Consider the following 14973-nt stretch of genomic DNA (forward strand, 5'->3'; position numbering starts at 1 on the left):
CCTCCAGCACATCCCAAAGACTCAATGAATTTAAAGGGATAGTTCACCCAAAAATGAAAATTCTGTCATCATTTACTCACCCTCAAGTTGTTCCAAACCTGTATGAGTTTCTTTGTTCTGCTGAACACAAAGGAAGATATTTGGAAGAATGTTTGTAACCAAACAGATCTCGGTCCCCATTGACTACCATAGTATATTTTTTTCCTACTATGGTAGTCAATGGGGACCGAGATCTGTTGATTACAAACATTCTTCCAAATATCTTCCTTTGTGTTCAGCAGAACAAAGAAACTCATACAGGTTTGGAACAACTTGAGGGTGAGTAAATGATGACAGAATTTTCATTTTTGGGTGAACTATCCCTTTAAGGTCTTTACTCAGCGCTGCCAATTCATGTGTGAAAATGACTCTTCATGCTCCCTCCCAACCATTCTTCACAATTTGAGCCTGATGAATCTTGACATTGTCATCCTGGAATATGGCCATGATGTGTGTGTCTTCATAGATGTTTAAGAAATGAACAGCTACACACTCCATCAATTAGGGTTAGAAGAACTGTAGCCAAACATATAACAAGCTAGAAACATAATAATCACTGCAATAATGATCCAATCACTCAAAAACTCATAAGCATTTGTCTATTTAAATCAAAACAGTGACTTTTTCGGCCAGACAGTGTATATTACTGACCCCAAACTTATGAATATTAGTGTACGTAAATAAGATATCTAGCTTTGCATTCTGAAAATATTGGCATAAAGTGGGCTTAGCATTTTTGCATCAATACTGTAAAAAATGTCTTAGTGGAACAGGCCCTAAAAAATCATTGGATAAGTGTAATGTTGCGTATACGCATTGAAACAGTACAAATACATGCTTATTGAATCTAGACTGCTGTAGCTTACTTGACAGGGCCTCTTTTCATTGCTTGCATTGGGCAGACCTGGTTCTACTAGCATAATACTTAACCATTATCTGATCTCTGTCTGTAATAGCAAATAGAGATGCCTAGGACCTGCACACTTTTTTGTTGAACACTCGCAATCACCAAACTGGTCTCAATGCTTTTGTGCATTTGTACAGTTAAAGTTACACAAGCTTTATATAACTGGCAAAATAATGAAATACGGAAACATTGCAATTACTGTAAATACAAATCATTTTAGACAGTATCAAATGTAACACTTTAGCATATGTATTTATAGACTCTGGCATTTAATACAAAATAGGATGTTTGCTGCATTGATGTGTGAATTATGAGTTGATGTGTGAACAGTCACACTGCTGATATCAACATACTGCCGGCCCCAGATATACTGCGATCTCATTGGCTGACTGACTCCAGGTGGCCCTTGCTGGTCGTAACTACACATTTTTGGAATCAACATATAAATAGCACACATTTCATTATAATATAGTAGATGTTTTATCAGTGACTAATATTTTTGAAGCGACTGTGCATGTTCCTTCTGGCACCATCAGCGGCTCCAGAGAGTGATGTCACGTGGCATTTATGGCTCAAAAAAACCTGTAAGTGAAACTGAGCGGCCATGAGCAAAGATGGCAGAAACCAAATCGCGTATTTCTGGGGGTCCTGCACCAGCCTAGCAGCTTCCATTGAGCTCAATGGGAATGTTAACGCATAGCTTTCTCCTGGCTGCTTTCTAAACGGCCTCCAGCAGTCATGGCTTTACAAAATGTATGTGCTCCACAAAGCATACACCTGTGTGTGTGTGCGCAAACACAAGCACAATATACACACCTCAGTAAAACTACCAATAAATGGAGTTGTAGGTGGTTGGCGGATAGGTACAACACCACTGACTGAAAACTGAGGATAGAGAGAAGGGAACAAAATGGAGAAGAGAAGAGGAGGCAAGGAAATAAGTAAGTTTGGTCATAAGTCAAGAGTGCTGGCAGTGAGGGGTGGGAACATTGAGCAGGTTACCAGGCTTTGTTGTGCTTCGTAAAGGTGAAATTGGTCCAAATAAATATGTGTGCTGTTGTATTTAGGACGGGTCAGACAGAGGATTCCAGTATTTCTTCTCTGCTCTCCTTCTCTTTTACCATTCATCAACGGTCAGTAGTATACCTCACTTTCGTCACATTGTGTTGCTGGACACTTTGAGCTCTGGCTGTTGTCGATCACCTCATCCAGGCGCTGCTGTTGCTGGTGATGACATGATGCTGCAGCGCTTTTTGACGATCATGTTGATGTATGCCTTCATGATCTTAGTGATTTCACCCACCTTAAAGCACACAACAAAACACACTGGTTAATCACTAGTTAAAAATCACATGCTAATCCTTTAAAAACTACAAGTAAAGGGAATATAGTGACTAAATCAGAAGTCCTAGATTCAAAGATTTAATTTAGTGTAAGCGGCTATCTTCATTTCTGTTGTAATATAGGTTTATAAAATTGGTTTAGCAGTTTTGTTGAAGACAATATGGCCACTTAACCTGTGATTTAAGGGAACAGAAATGTATCTACATAAGACAAGACAGGTTGGTCAAGATGCACTTTAAAGATCTTGAGGCTTTCACAGTCCAGTGCCTGCACACTAAATACACTGCCGTTCAGAATTTTAGGTTCAGTAAGGTTTTATTTTTTAACTTTCATTCAACAAGGATGCATTACATTTATCAGTTAAGGCATTTATGATGTTACTTAAGTCTATTTAAATGCTGTTGTTTTGAACTTTCTTTTCACTTATCACTGTTTCCACAAAAAAAAATCAAGCAGTACAACTGTTGTCAACATTATAATAATAATAAATGTTTCTTGAGCACCAAATCAGCATATTAGAATGATTTCTGAAGGATCATGTGACACTAAAGACTTGAGTAATGATGCTGAAAATGTAGCTTTGTAATCACAGGAATAAATCACATTTTATAATTTACTTAGAAAACAGTTATTTTAAACTGTAATATTATTTCACAATATTACTGTATTTTACTGTATTTTTTGATAAATGTATCCTTCCTGAGCATAGGTCTCTCCTTTCAAAAACAAATCTTACAGACGCCAAACTTTTGAACTGTAGTGTACATCCTCAAAAGACTTGCATGCTCCTAAAGCTTTTAAACAAGCAATTTAACAACATTCTGCACTGATAACAGAGACACAGAAGCGTGTTACCTGAGACGTCTCGAAGAACATCTCCCTTTCATCAACAATGATTTTGTATGTGCTGGGCTGAGGTGCTCCGAAGAAAACGATGTGCTCATACTGAAAAGTTTCGAGTGGTTTGGGCTCGCCCCGTTTGTACACAGAGACGTTTTCAGCACTGACGCCCAGCCACAGGTCATGAGGGAAGCCACCCTCCTTACACTGCAGACAGATATATAAAAACACAAACACATGCAATTAATAATGTCATGTAATAATGTACTCTCATAATAGTGGAAGATCTGAAAATATCCCTGCTGAAAAAGCAGCTTAGACCAGTCTGAATTTCATGAATCTTGGCTTATGATGGATTATGCGTGCAATATGTAAACCCTTACCATAACTAGGCTTATGGTTTATGATGCTCAGTGCTGTTCTGGTTGCTGTTCAAACGCAAAATTTAACTGTTGAAGTTGGTCATTCAACATGATTTTTCTGGTAAAGTTGGCTAAAAGTTTTTAGGATTAAAATAAAAAGATGCTTTTAATTTGAGTATATTTCTAATTGAGTTTCTCTAGATGGCATAGGCTGAGGTCCTTACATGCAATCACAGCATTACCAAGTGGCATAAGCTGATTGGCCTCTGCTGATCCGGCAGCCAATGAGATTGATTGCTCAACATTTAAATAGTATGGTTCAGTGTTCACAGCTGGCTAGTCCTGGCTAGTCCCAGCTCCACCTGCCTAGAGCTGCTGCAGGATTTATGTATGTCTATTTATGCAGTATATAATACATGTTCACAGTTTGTGTATCTAATGGCAGTAGCAAGTCTGGTCTGCTAAGACCAAACACATTAACATTGCCTTACCTATATTCATTAGCATGCCAAAACTACTCTCAGAGCTGTCATGATTAAAATCCTGTATTTCCTGTATTTTTACACTTACCACTTTTGAATTCCAAGTGTAGTGTGATAGGTTTAAAATAATGTAGCAAAGTAGTAGAGGGTAGTAGTCAATATTTGTTGACCACTATTGGGGGATACGTCTATCACTAAACCCTACACTTCACCACTATGGTGGCCCTACAACGTACTAGTTATAGCCGTGATACTCAGAGAACCCTTACTGATTTTTGTAACCCCACCACAGGCCCAGAGCCGTAAAGAAATGATTCACACCTCGACATCAAACAGTGTAGATCCATATCCCGGCCACTCTTTGATGATGGTCATGTAACCGAGCATGGCCTGGTGCTGAGGCATGCCCTGTAGACGACTCCATTTCTCCAGCACACTGGTCAGTGTGGCTGACATCTCCTCCTTTACAAACATCTCCAGCATATGTTCCTCCTCCACACGCTGTTTCTTCAGCGATCCCGTCTTGAAGCTGCGTCTCAGCGTCCCGTCCAGGAAGTTGGTCTTCCGGCGTTCCAAAGTGTGAGCTCCCGGCCCTGCTATACCAGCCCCGGGTACTCCGGCACCCCCTGCTTTAGTGGACTGGAAGATGCGTGTGCGAAGTCGTCCTACGGGGTAGACGCTGCTCAGGCTCCAGGGCGTACGGGCCACATCGCCATGGATGTACTGCAGTCGCAGGGCTGCTAAGTGCTGAAGGGTTTCCTCAGGGGCTGGGAAATGACCACTGATGAGACTCTCATGAGCCTAAGAGAGATGGTGATAAAAGAGGGAGAGATAAGGGGAAATGAAATAATAAAAAAAAAAAAAACTATCACTTTAGAACCCAAAAAGTTGCTGTTGCTGTCTCACAACATGCAATTGAAGCAAATCTTCAGTTCAAAATTATCTTTTTGCTTTAATATTTTTGTTTTATTTTTGCATTGAAATGTACCGAATATAAGTGAATTAGATTTTTATATAATATAGGTTAACGTAATGAAACATACTTGGATGCACGGCCCTCAATCAAGTTATAATTTTTGGGCAGTTCGGCTTTATAATATGTTTAATTAATAATATTAACAAATATAATTACAAAACATAATTCATCATCATCAACATCATCATAATCAAACTTCATTACAGACTATAGGTAAAAAAAAAAAAAGGCAATACATAAAATAAGAAATATACAACAGCACCCACTTAGAGTATATATTATATAATATTTTTTTCTCCAAGAAAAATATATTCAAAATATAATTAAGACTTTTGCTCATAAATATGCTGATAAAGTGATAAAAATGACAAAGACATTCTTATGTGAGCTGGAATTTAAAAACATACATCAGTGTTATCAGAGAAGAGACAAGATTTTGTTGCAAGTAGGAGAAGTTATTTTGATTAAAGATAACGAGGACACATGAATTAAGAAAATCATAATGTGCACTGATAAATCATTTATAATAAATACTGAAATATTTTATAAAAAAAACAAGAACTGTCAATTTTGATTTCATGGTGACTTTAAATCAGGAGAATCAATACAAAGAATGCTCAATAATGGGTATACAAAATAAAATATATTTTTGCAATTCACCTGTTCAAACATGAAGGCAAATTCCACTCCCTCTTTGGGCATGCTTTCCACATCAAGAAAGCAATAAAGCTTGAAATATAGCCTCCAGGGCCCTTCCTCCTCCTCCTCCTCACCGCCTGCCAACCTGAAAGAGCAAAGCAGTGCAGATGAGCCTCAGTCATTTTACAGTCAGTCATCAAATACACCATATGAACGGTCACGTTTTCATTACCTCTCAAACTTCGCGAGCACATCTGCCACAATTATGCGGCTTTCAATGGCCCGGCTCGCCACCTTATTGTGTTCAAACAAAGAGAACATGTTCCTACTGTTTTCCATCGCCAGACCACGAATCAGCTTCTCCACCACCTTCACACAAACAAGCACAAATAAGATCTCTTTCATCCTAATTCTTAGGACATGCTGTGTCATTTAATTTTGCAATTCTAAGCAGAGATGTTAAAATGATAAAAAAACCTCTCTCTTCCTCTCACCTCTCCAGCTGTGGTGTGTGAGTTGATGGATATCTTGCAAGACCCTCCTCCATGGCAGTACACAGTAGTTGTCATTTCCTGTCTGATCAGCAGGGCGGCGATCTCCTCCTGAGAGGGCACATACTCCCTGGTCTTTGTCTTCTTCAGGGACTCACCAATGAAGTGGGCATACTTCTCAATCTCAGTGCCAGGGTAGCGCTCTCTAACCCTGCGTTTATTCACAAAAAAGACATAGTGTTTGTCAAATGACCTTTGAGACTCCAAGATGCTATTTAATAAGCGTGCCTCTCTGTTACCTCTTCAAGTGGAATCGAAGGTAACGCAGAATGGCACGACTGGGCAGGAAGGTGCAGCTCATGCAGGTGAGCAGGTGCCAGTGTGCACGGTTTGCGGGGCTGTTGGGTTGGGGCACGTGATTGGTCTGTTTGATCAGCTGACAGTACACCTCGTCTCTCAGTGGCCGCAGATCGTGGCAGGTTTGCAGGATGCCCTGAATTATGGCAACAGGGTCTGAAACTATCTCCATCTCCTGAAGAGAGTTAAAGATTTTCACTGCCTCATCCTGCAGGCTTCCGTAACCCTTCGCCTTTTGCACTGCAGAGAGAGCGAGAGAGTAGTAAGTTAGTAAGATGACTCTTCTCTTTAATCATATTATGTACAGTAGGTATAAAAACTCATTTTGGCTTGGTTGATGACAATAAAAAATTCCATATATTTCATAATGGGAATTTTTAAACAGTCTATTGTTTTTATAAAGAACTCTGCTCTGAAAGAAGTATATAACGTATCACATTCCTATTTGCATGGTGATTAAGCTTGTCACTTAAAACGTTTGTAAGATATGATATTAAGATTCTCAAATATGTGTAAGTAAATGTATTTTGTGATTTAAACACTTTTAAAATGATCATGTTAGTTGTGATTTATGTCAAGTGCTGAGCAGATTTGAATTTATCAGAAAAAGTGCTAACTGATTGGTTTTGAAGTGCTAACTGAGTTCATACGTTTCAGAAATGAACTCGCTGGCTACATGAAATGAGGTGGAAATACGACAAGATCACAGAATAATACAATTATCTTTCGGGCCACATGAAATGAGGTAGTGGTAACGAGTTTGACATGTGTGATGTACAAACACAAAAGGTTACTCGGCACAAAAATAAACAGCATAAACTTTTTCCGTCTCTTTCTGTGTGTTCAGCTGATGAAAGGTACTCACGGCTTTCGCTGACCTCTCCGTAGGGCAGTGGCAGAAGAGGTGAATGCAAGGGATGCTGAGTATATCTCAGAATGGGGTTCCTTCGATACATTTGTTCCACAGCCTCCGAGTTAACACTGTTCTCCTATACAAATGTCAGAAAAGGCAAGAAATGTATGTCCCATTTTTAATAAACAACAGTTTTACTCATTCTGACGGTGAGTGCAAAGACTAAACTTATGTTTTTAAAAACAATTACCTTGATGTCTCTAATGAGTTGCTGGGTGGGCGTTTCAATGGGCACCTTGTTGTCAATGACGCCCTGAATGGCAGACACCCAGCGCATGGCCTCATTCAACATTTTGGTGTACAGACGGTATGAATGTTTACGTCCATGAACTATGATGTTCCAATAACCTGCAGTGAAATCATACATCAGGATCACCATGTTACTTAGGCCTCGTTTACACTGCAGGTCTTGATGCCCAATTCTGATTTGTTGCCTATATCCGATTTTTTCGACCGTCCGTTTACACGTTCTTTCAATTGTGACCCATATCCAATTCATGTGTTTACACTTGCCATACTATCTGAAACATCGTGCATGCTTAAAAGGGGGTTCTTGCACAGATGGACGAACGCGAAATATGCTTTTGATGCGATATTGCTTATGCGAATTTCGCCAAATATCACCATGATTTTGAGGCAGAGGAGGACGAAAAGGGCCATCATCATTGCATCATTGCACATATACTTCAGTTATTGTGTGCGAGAGAGTTCTCAGGACTGGTGGGAGCATATTGTGGCGGGCTTTAATGAGGAGCAGTGGGTCCTTAATTGAGCAAGCCAACCTTTGATATGTTGTGTCAACGTTTGTCCACATTCCTCTCCTACGACGACACGACGAGGCCTGAAACCGATCTCGAAATATACGAATGCATGCGTTTTTTTACTGTTTACACGGTCATAAAACACATCCGATCTGTGTCACATATGAGCAAAAAATTGGAATTGGGTCACACTTCACTGACAGTGTAAACGAGGCCTTAGTTTACAGAAAGAAAAACATTCATAACATAAATGTTCATATTCAATCTTCAAAACTAATGCAAAATGATGGCATATAACCAACAATTTCAATATTTGTATTTGACATCAATTTAGGATTATTAGTAAGATTATATTATGTTCTACAATTCAAAAGTTTTGGGGTAAGATTCGTTTTATTTTTTTTCTAAAATAGATTAATCGTATCAGTAAATTCTTTCTCACATTGTTACAAAAAAAATTCTACTTCAAATCAATGCTGTTGTTTTGAACTTGCTATTAATCAAAGAACCCTGAAAAAAAGTATCACACTTTTTTCCACAAAACATTAAGCAGCACGACAGTTTTTAACTTTGATAATAATCGGAAATGTTTCTTGAGCATCAAATCAGCATATTAGAATGATTTCTGAAGGATCATGTGACATTGAAGACTGTAATGACTGCTGAAATAACAGCTCTGCATCACAGGAATAAATATTTTCAAAATATTACTGTTTTTACTGTATTTTATCAAATAAATGCAGCCTAAATGAGCATTAAATACTTCTTTCAAAAACATTAAACAAATCTTAAAGTAGTGTAATTTAAATTATTTAAACAAAATACTAAAGATTTCGTTGGTTGAAGGCCTTTTCTAGCTTTAAAAGTAAAGTCTGTAATTGTTACTAATGGCAGACTGCAAACAATACAGCAAATGCATCCCAATAATTTCAAACAATTCTTTTTTGCTTCTTCTATGGTGAATCAAATGTGTGACATACTTTGCTCTAAGATTTACTCAAATTATGATACAAGTAACATGCACCAGGATTCCATATTATACATTTAACTGGCTTTAACTAGTTGTGCTCACCTGTCTCTTTAAACTTTTTCTCCTCAGGCTGGACCACAGAGCACAGGCTGTTCAGAACAAGAGTGCCCATCTTAGATGCATTACGTTCAGACGACTTGAAGTAGTCCAGCGAGTTGTTAGTCAAGACAAACCAGCGCTTTTTCAGCTTAAGAGCCGAACTTTTGGCCCCCGCCTTCATCTCCTTGTGGAGCCATCCTGTGTCACGAAAGGACACGCAGACACACACATGCACAGTTTAAAGAAATGGTCACAAGTTACAGAACATAAAATATGCACTGTCCGTTATACAATAAGGCTCATGGACATTTAATGCCAACTACCCAGTATAACTAATCCACCACGGTCACCATGATTTTGCAAAGTAAGACAAACTTGACAAACTGTAAACTTGTCCCTCAAATCTGATTGGTTGATTGGAACGTTCTTCCAGGATCAACAAAGATGTTGATTCAAGTACATGTTGTACTTGGTAAAATCACGTTCACCAATCATCCACACATAAAATGTACACTTAGATTTGGTAGCTAAATTCAGGTTACAGATGAGTAGCACACCTCTGACCAAGAACTCCTGTCCATCACTCTTGGAGTCTCTTTTCGGTTTCTGCAGGAGACTAATCCAGTGATGCATTTCCTCCGGCAGGTCTGAGTTACAGTGGATCACACGATTGGCTGTGATGATCACAAATGAATTGGGCCTATTCGGAAAGAAGTTGTGTTGGCACCAGGTGAAAAAAACTTTAGATACTGTATATCTTCAGATATTTAGCTGTACAAGGTTAAAGGTTTTGATACCATCAAAGAACTTTTTAAGAAACCAACAAATGGCTTACTCATTATTAACCCTTTTCATAGTGATGACAAGTTTCCACAATTAAACAACACAATTAACATTGTTAGTTTGAAATATTTTACATAAAAATGTAATGCACATTAATAACAGTATCTTTTGTGTTATATTACCTTGGCATTAAATTACGAATAAACTAATTAACTGCATTATTGTTTCCAATTCAACAAAGAGACTGCAAATTTGTTTTTCTCTCTCTTACCACCGTAATCAATTTCTCACAATTTTTTTTTCCTCTTTTGGAAAGTCATAGAAACGCTATTGTGGATTTAGACTTTGGCTATTGGAGCAAATATGAATGCAAAAAATTATATTTGTTGTAGTTTCCATTCACCACTATGGAAATTTACCCAACTATAATGGCTTCCACTTCTGAGAACGCCGTAAATGTGAAATTTAGTGCATTGCTTGTTATGCTTGGATAAGAGGAAGTATTTTAAAATAAAAAAAATAACACACTTCAACTTTAAGTGCTGTAAGCAATTTCAGCAGTTTTGCTATCTTCTAGCATTCTGTAACAAAGACAACACTCACCTGTCAGGATTGTCTGAAGCACAAACTGAATCAATCAATCCAACATCCAGTGTGCCCTGAGAGAAAGAGAGAAAAAACAGTTGTCATAAAAGAAAGGTGGTTGAAAGGTTAAAGTGCATGAAGTCTAAGGACACTGACCACAGCGTTCTTTGGGTTGGCCTGCTCATGTGACATCTCCAGTAGCTGCTCTGGTGTGGCATTTTGGACCCGACTCAACACGGTAAACCAACCACTAAGAGAAAGAGAGCAAATTTGCAGAGTGAGGGAGAGCAATTTGGTCCAGTTACGAAAAACACATGGGTATAAAATGGTCAGAATACTGTACCTGGCATCCTCTGGTGACTCGGCAAACACCTGGTATGTTCTCTCATCTGTCACAATATTCAGAGCATTCTCTTTCTCATGATTATCCACAATCTCCCTAAAAACAGATAAACAAAAACTAGATAAAACTTCAGATGGATCTAGGGTTTTTGAATTAACTGTACTATAAGGCTCTTTTGATAAAAAACGAAATGGCAAGAAGCCATAAGAGTCAAGTAAGTCATAAAGCTCAAACAGTAGAGCAGTGGCGCTTGTAATGGGTTGCTCATGGGTTCGATTCCCAGAAATGCAATGTACCTTGAAATGCTATGTACTGTAAGTCGCTTTGGATAAAAGCGTCTGCCAAATGCATAAATGTAATGTAAATGTAAGAAAATCAACAATCACATAAAGTGTTTTCCTATCTGACACAGACACCTAATGATACCACAATAATCCTATTTCTCTTAAACTTACTTGGCTGAATGGATGTCAATTGTCCCTTTCAGCTTCTCCTCGCTGTCATTCTCATAGTACATGAGCTTGGAGTCACGCAGAACGAACCAGCGCATCTTCCAGTTCCTGCGAGAGAGAGTGGAAAGTCCGCCTCCCTTCTTGTACAGCCAGCCTGACTTTAACGACTCCTGTTTAGAGCGGAACCACATGAAGGTGTCGTCCTTCAAAACACACCAACGCCTGCGCCATGGGATCATCAACCCAGCTGTGGATGAGACAGAAGAGACAAAAACATGAGAACAACATTGTCCAAGCTGTTTTTTGTGAGATGGCATTACATTATGATGTATTTGACAATAATAGGGGGCCTTGGAGTCAAAATAGTTGAGGCATTGCATTAGGGACTTTATTTTGTATGAAAAGATTGAATAATTTGATTTCTTACCTTTCATGTAAAGGTAACTGTGGAAGTACGGAGGTCCGTTCCCATTCAAGATGTTGACTTTACCGTTGGATACCTCCTCATCTGTGTCCACGTACCCATCATGCTCATCATCGCTCTCAGCATACTGAAAGAGAGACAGACAGAGTGAATGATCAGCTAGTAGGAAAGTATGTGCGTGAACCTAATTACTTATATTTTGGGGACTAATATGTACCCAGAAGTGAGCAAAATCTGAATAAACCTATTTTGGGGGACATAAGGGCCCAAATCCACATTTGTAAAAACGATATAAAAATAAAGTAAATTATTATTTTTTTAATTGTAAAAATTAAGAATGTTTTCTGTTAGGGTTATTGTATTTATAACTAGTATTACTAGTAGTATAACAAAAAAAATACAATTATATGGATTGTCCTGGAAAGTACCTCTGTGTGTGTGAAGTTTATTTTTGCACTCATTAGTTTTTTAATCTGACAGTATTTTGGTCCAGAAGGAGGATGAGAAAGATACAGTTCCTTTCAAAGAAAGTCAGTTCACTTGGCGGCCATATTTGCAATGTCTCCGGGCAGATATTTCAGGCATTAAAGACCAACTCCTATCTATTTGAAAGGGAAAAAAACGTAATTTTCCAAGACTGCTGGCCAAACTCAAATTTAAATAGCATATTCATCATTATATATCTGATATGCTTCTAAAAGCAACTGCAGTGATGCCATATCTTAACCAATTGGAGACTGGCTGTTTTATTTAGAAGGCAGGACTTGTATTTATAGAGCTGCCATTTTGCATGTTGCAGTGTCTTACATTCATAGCAATACTGGTGTACTGTCTTGGTATGTAAACAGTCTTTGGCTAAGACAGAAAAGAATCTATACAATTACCACATTTATACACGATGTGATTCTAGTCTTGTTTTTACTGCTTGGCTGTCCCTAAAGAATGGTTATGACACATATCTGGCATTTATTGCAAACTACACAATAAGAGATAACATGTTTATCCAGCATTTGTTCCAGTGTGCGAGTATTCAAATATATGTATGTTAACCCAACACTAGCTAACTTAAAAGGAAAAAAAAAATACTAGCTAACTTACTAACTTAAAACTTACTAGCTAACTTTAAGGAATAGAAGTGTGAACTGTTCCTTTAATTGGGCTACCATCATGAAGATACAAACGGACACTGTAGGAATTACATGTCCCATACAGTGGTTCTCAACCTTTTTGACGCCAAGGCCCACCTTTGTCCAAAACAATATTTGAAGGCCCTCCTATCTATTGCTAATTTCTACCTCTTGTAATTCTGTTGTAATAAAAATAAATCAACTTTTTTTTTTTGTTGTTGATGGTTTATGTCTTTGTTTTTTGTGTTTTTCATCGTTTTAATTAAAATTATGATATTAACTAAATATAAATAATTTTAGACAAAAAAAAGAGACTTATTTCGAAGTTTTACCCCTGGAATTCTGCAGTGGCCCCCTGTTGGGCCCCAGCTTCCATGTTGAGGGCCACTGCTTTAGAACATGTGTGCATATTCTCTCTACAAAACTCACTGAATCTGAACTGCGGTTGTAGGACTCCTGGCTTGCGTTGGTGCAGGTGGACTTGCGTGCGTGTTCTGTGTCTGTTGCCGCAATGCTGCTCTGTCCATCCTCAAGATCGTCTTGGTCATAGTCCGACTCGCCGTCCCCGGGGACGCTGTAGATGGTTCCTCTGTGTCCGGCAGAGACTCCGCTGCGGTCAGCCTGCTGGTGCGGTCTACGTCCTCACCCTCCTTTTTCCATCCTCCTCTTAACCGTTTTAGCCTCTTCAGACTTTCCATCTTCTTTTTGGTTTCGCCAGGGAGAGGGGGAGGAGGTGGAGGAAGAGGAGGGGAGGAGGTGGGGGCGGAGCCCCAGGTGGAACATTGGGTGCAGATGAAGCTACCGTGCCTTCGGCGAAAGCGGCAGGAGGAGGTGGCAGAGTGGCTAAGATCTCCTGATCCACTGGACCTTCTGCTGGAGGAGGGATCTCTGGAAGGGGTATGCACTCCTCCTCTGCGTGGAAGCCTTCGTCTACCTCTTCCTCAGTGGCGGCTGCTGCCGGTCTGGAGACAGATGGTTTAGGATCACCAGGGATGACTTCTGGACCTCCGGTGTTGAGTAGTTCGAGGAATTCAGTGGCGACACGGGAAGCCTTCTTCTTCTCGCGCAGGACCTCTGCATCGCGCCGCAATCGGAGTTCTTGTTTCGAGCTCTCACATAGCATAGACACACCATCTTCTCTTTTCTTCTGCAGACGCTCAATCTCTCGCTCCAAACGCAGAATTTCCTCCATCTGACGGGCCTCCTCAGCAGTGCGTGGAGACTAAAGGAGGACAGAAGAGAGGAAGATACAGAAACACTGGTTAGAGAAAAACAAACATTACAAACACTTTCACACTACCTGTCTGCAACTCTGACAGGTTTTTAGACTCAATGTCAGAAGGCTTGAAAAAAATCTATGATTTGACAGGTTGACTGCGCGTATCTAGCCTGACATCGTCATACTCAGATTCTAGTTCGAATATGAGTCTGATACTGCTCCATTGGGCTGTGATTATGGGGCGTGTTTCAACCGAACCAGGAAAGAAAATGCCTCTGCACTCAATTGGATAGACCTACAACCATTCAGAACAACGGAGTAAGTGATGTACAGTATGTTCTTCATTTACTTCATCTTTCCGATCGACAAATGACTTGATCGCGGTTCTCTGTTCCTCTTTAAAATTAATGCGCTGTCGTCGATATCTTCTATAACAGAACATACGCGATGGCGGAATCTACACATCTCAAATCTCCAGCGGCAGTCATCTTTGTTGTAAACTAATTCAAGCGTTCTTTGGTGACATAGATGATTAAGTTACTGTTGATCATCTGTCCATCATCGTATAAAGCCCGCCCTGACAATTTGATTGGTCCAAACAGCGCTAGTTCGAGCATAGTTGCTCCACAACGGATCAAGTCCAGACCGAACTTCCCGACCTCAAATGTTGTGGGTGGGGATAAGTTCGGCTGGCATCCAGGCTAGCACGTATCTACATAAACATGTATGTTTTGGAGTAGGTGTCTTACATTTTCATGAAGAGTAAAGAGTTTTTAAAAAATGCCTTTGAAAATCCGTAAAGCCCCTAAGAAACAAAATATAAACTGAGAGATAAAAAGTCAATTATGATAAAAATCTTT

At 39.3% G+C, this 14973-nt stretch overlaps 1 protein-coding gene across 1 annotated transcript in view; it reads right to left on the bottom strand.

Annotated features, from left to right (window-relative positions):
• Window positions 1-369: 369 nt before the first annotated feature.
• myo10l1 (myosin X, like 1) overlaps window positions 370-14973 on the bottom strand; it is a 65815-nt gene continuing 51211 nt past the window's right edge. The window contains 20 exon segments of the mRNA XM_084426246.1: window positions 370-2180; window positions 2183-2249; window positions 3146-3337; window positions 4296-4775; window positions 5611-5734; window positions 5822-5958; window positions 6084-6291; window positions 6380-6677; window positions 7303-7426; window positions 7541-7698; window positions 9184-9378; window positions 9738-9880; window positions 10567-10622; window positions 10705-10798; window positions 10892-10987; window positions 11347-11590; window positions 11771-11894; window positions 13324-13475; window positions 13478-13646; window positions 13649-14116. Coding sequence (XP_084282372.1) covers window positions 2146-2180; window positions 2183-2249; window positions 3146-3337; window positions 4296-4775; window positions 5611-5734; window positions 5822-5958; window positions 6084-6291; window positions 6380-6677; window positions 7303-7426; window positions 7541-7698; window positions 9184-9378; window positions 9738-9880; window positions 10567-10622; window positions 10705-10798; window positions 10892-10987; window positions 11347-11590; window positions 11771-11894; window positions 13324-13475; window positions 13478-13646; window positions 13649-14116 — 3564 coding nt within the window. The 3' untranslated portion in view covers window positions 370-2145.

Source organism: Rutilus rutilus (assembly GCF_951802725.1).
Source record: "Rutilus rutilus genome assembly, chromosome: 12".
Classification (NCBI taxonomy): Eukaryota; Metazoa; Chordata; class Actinopteri; order Cypriniformes; family Leuciscidae; genus Rutilus; species Rutilus rutilus.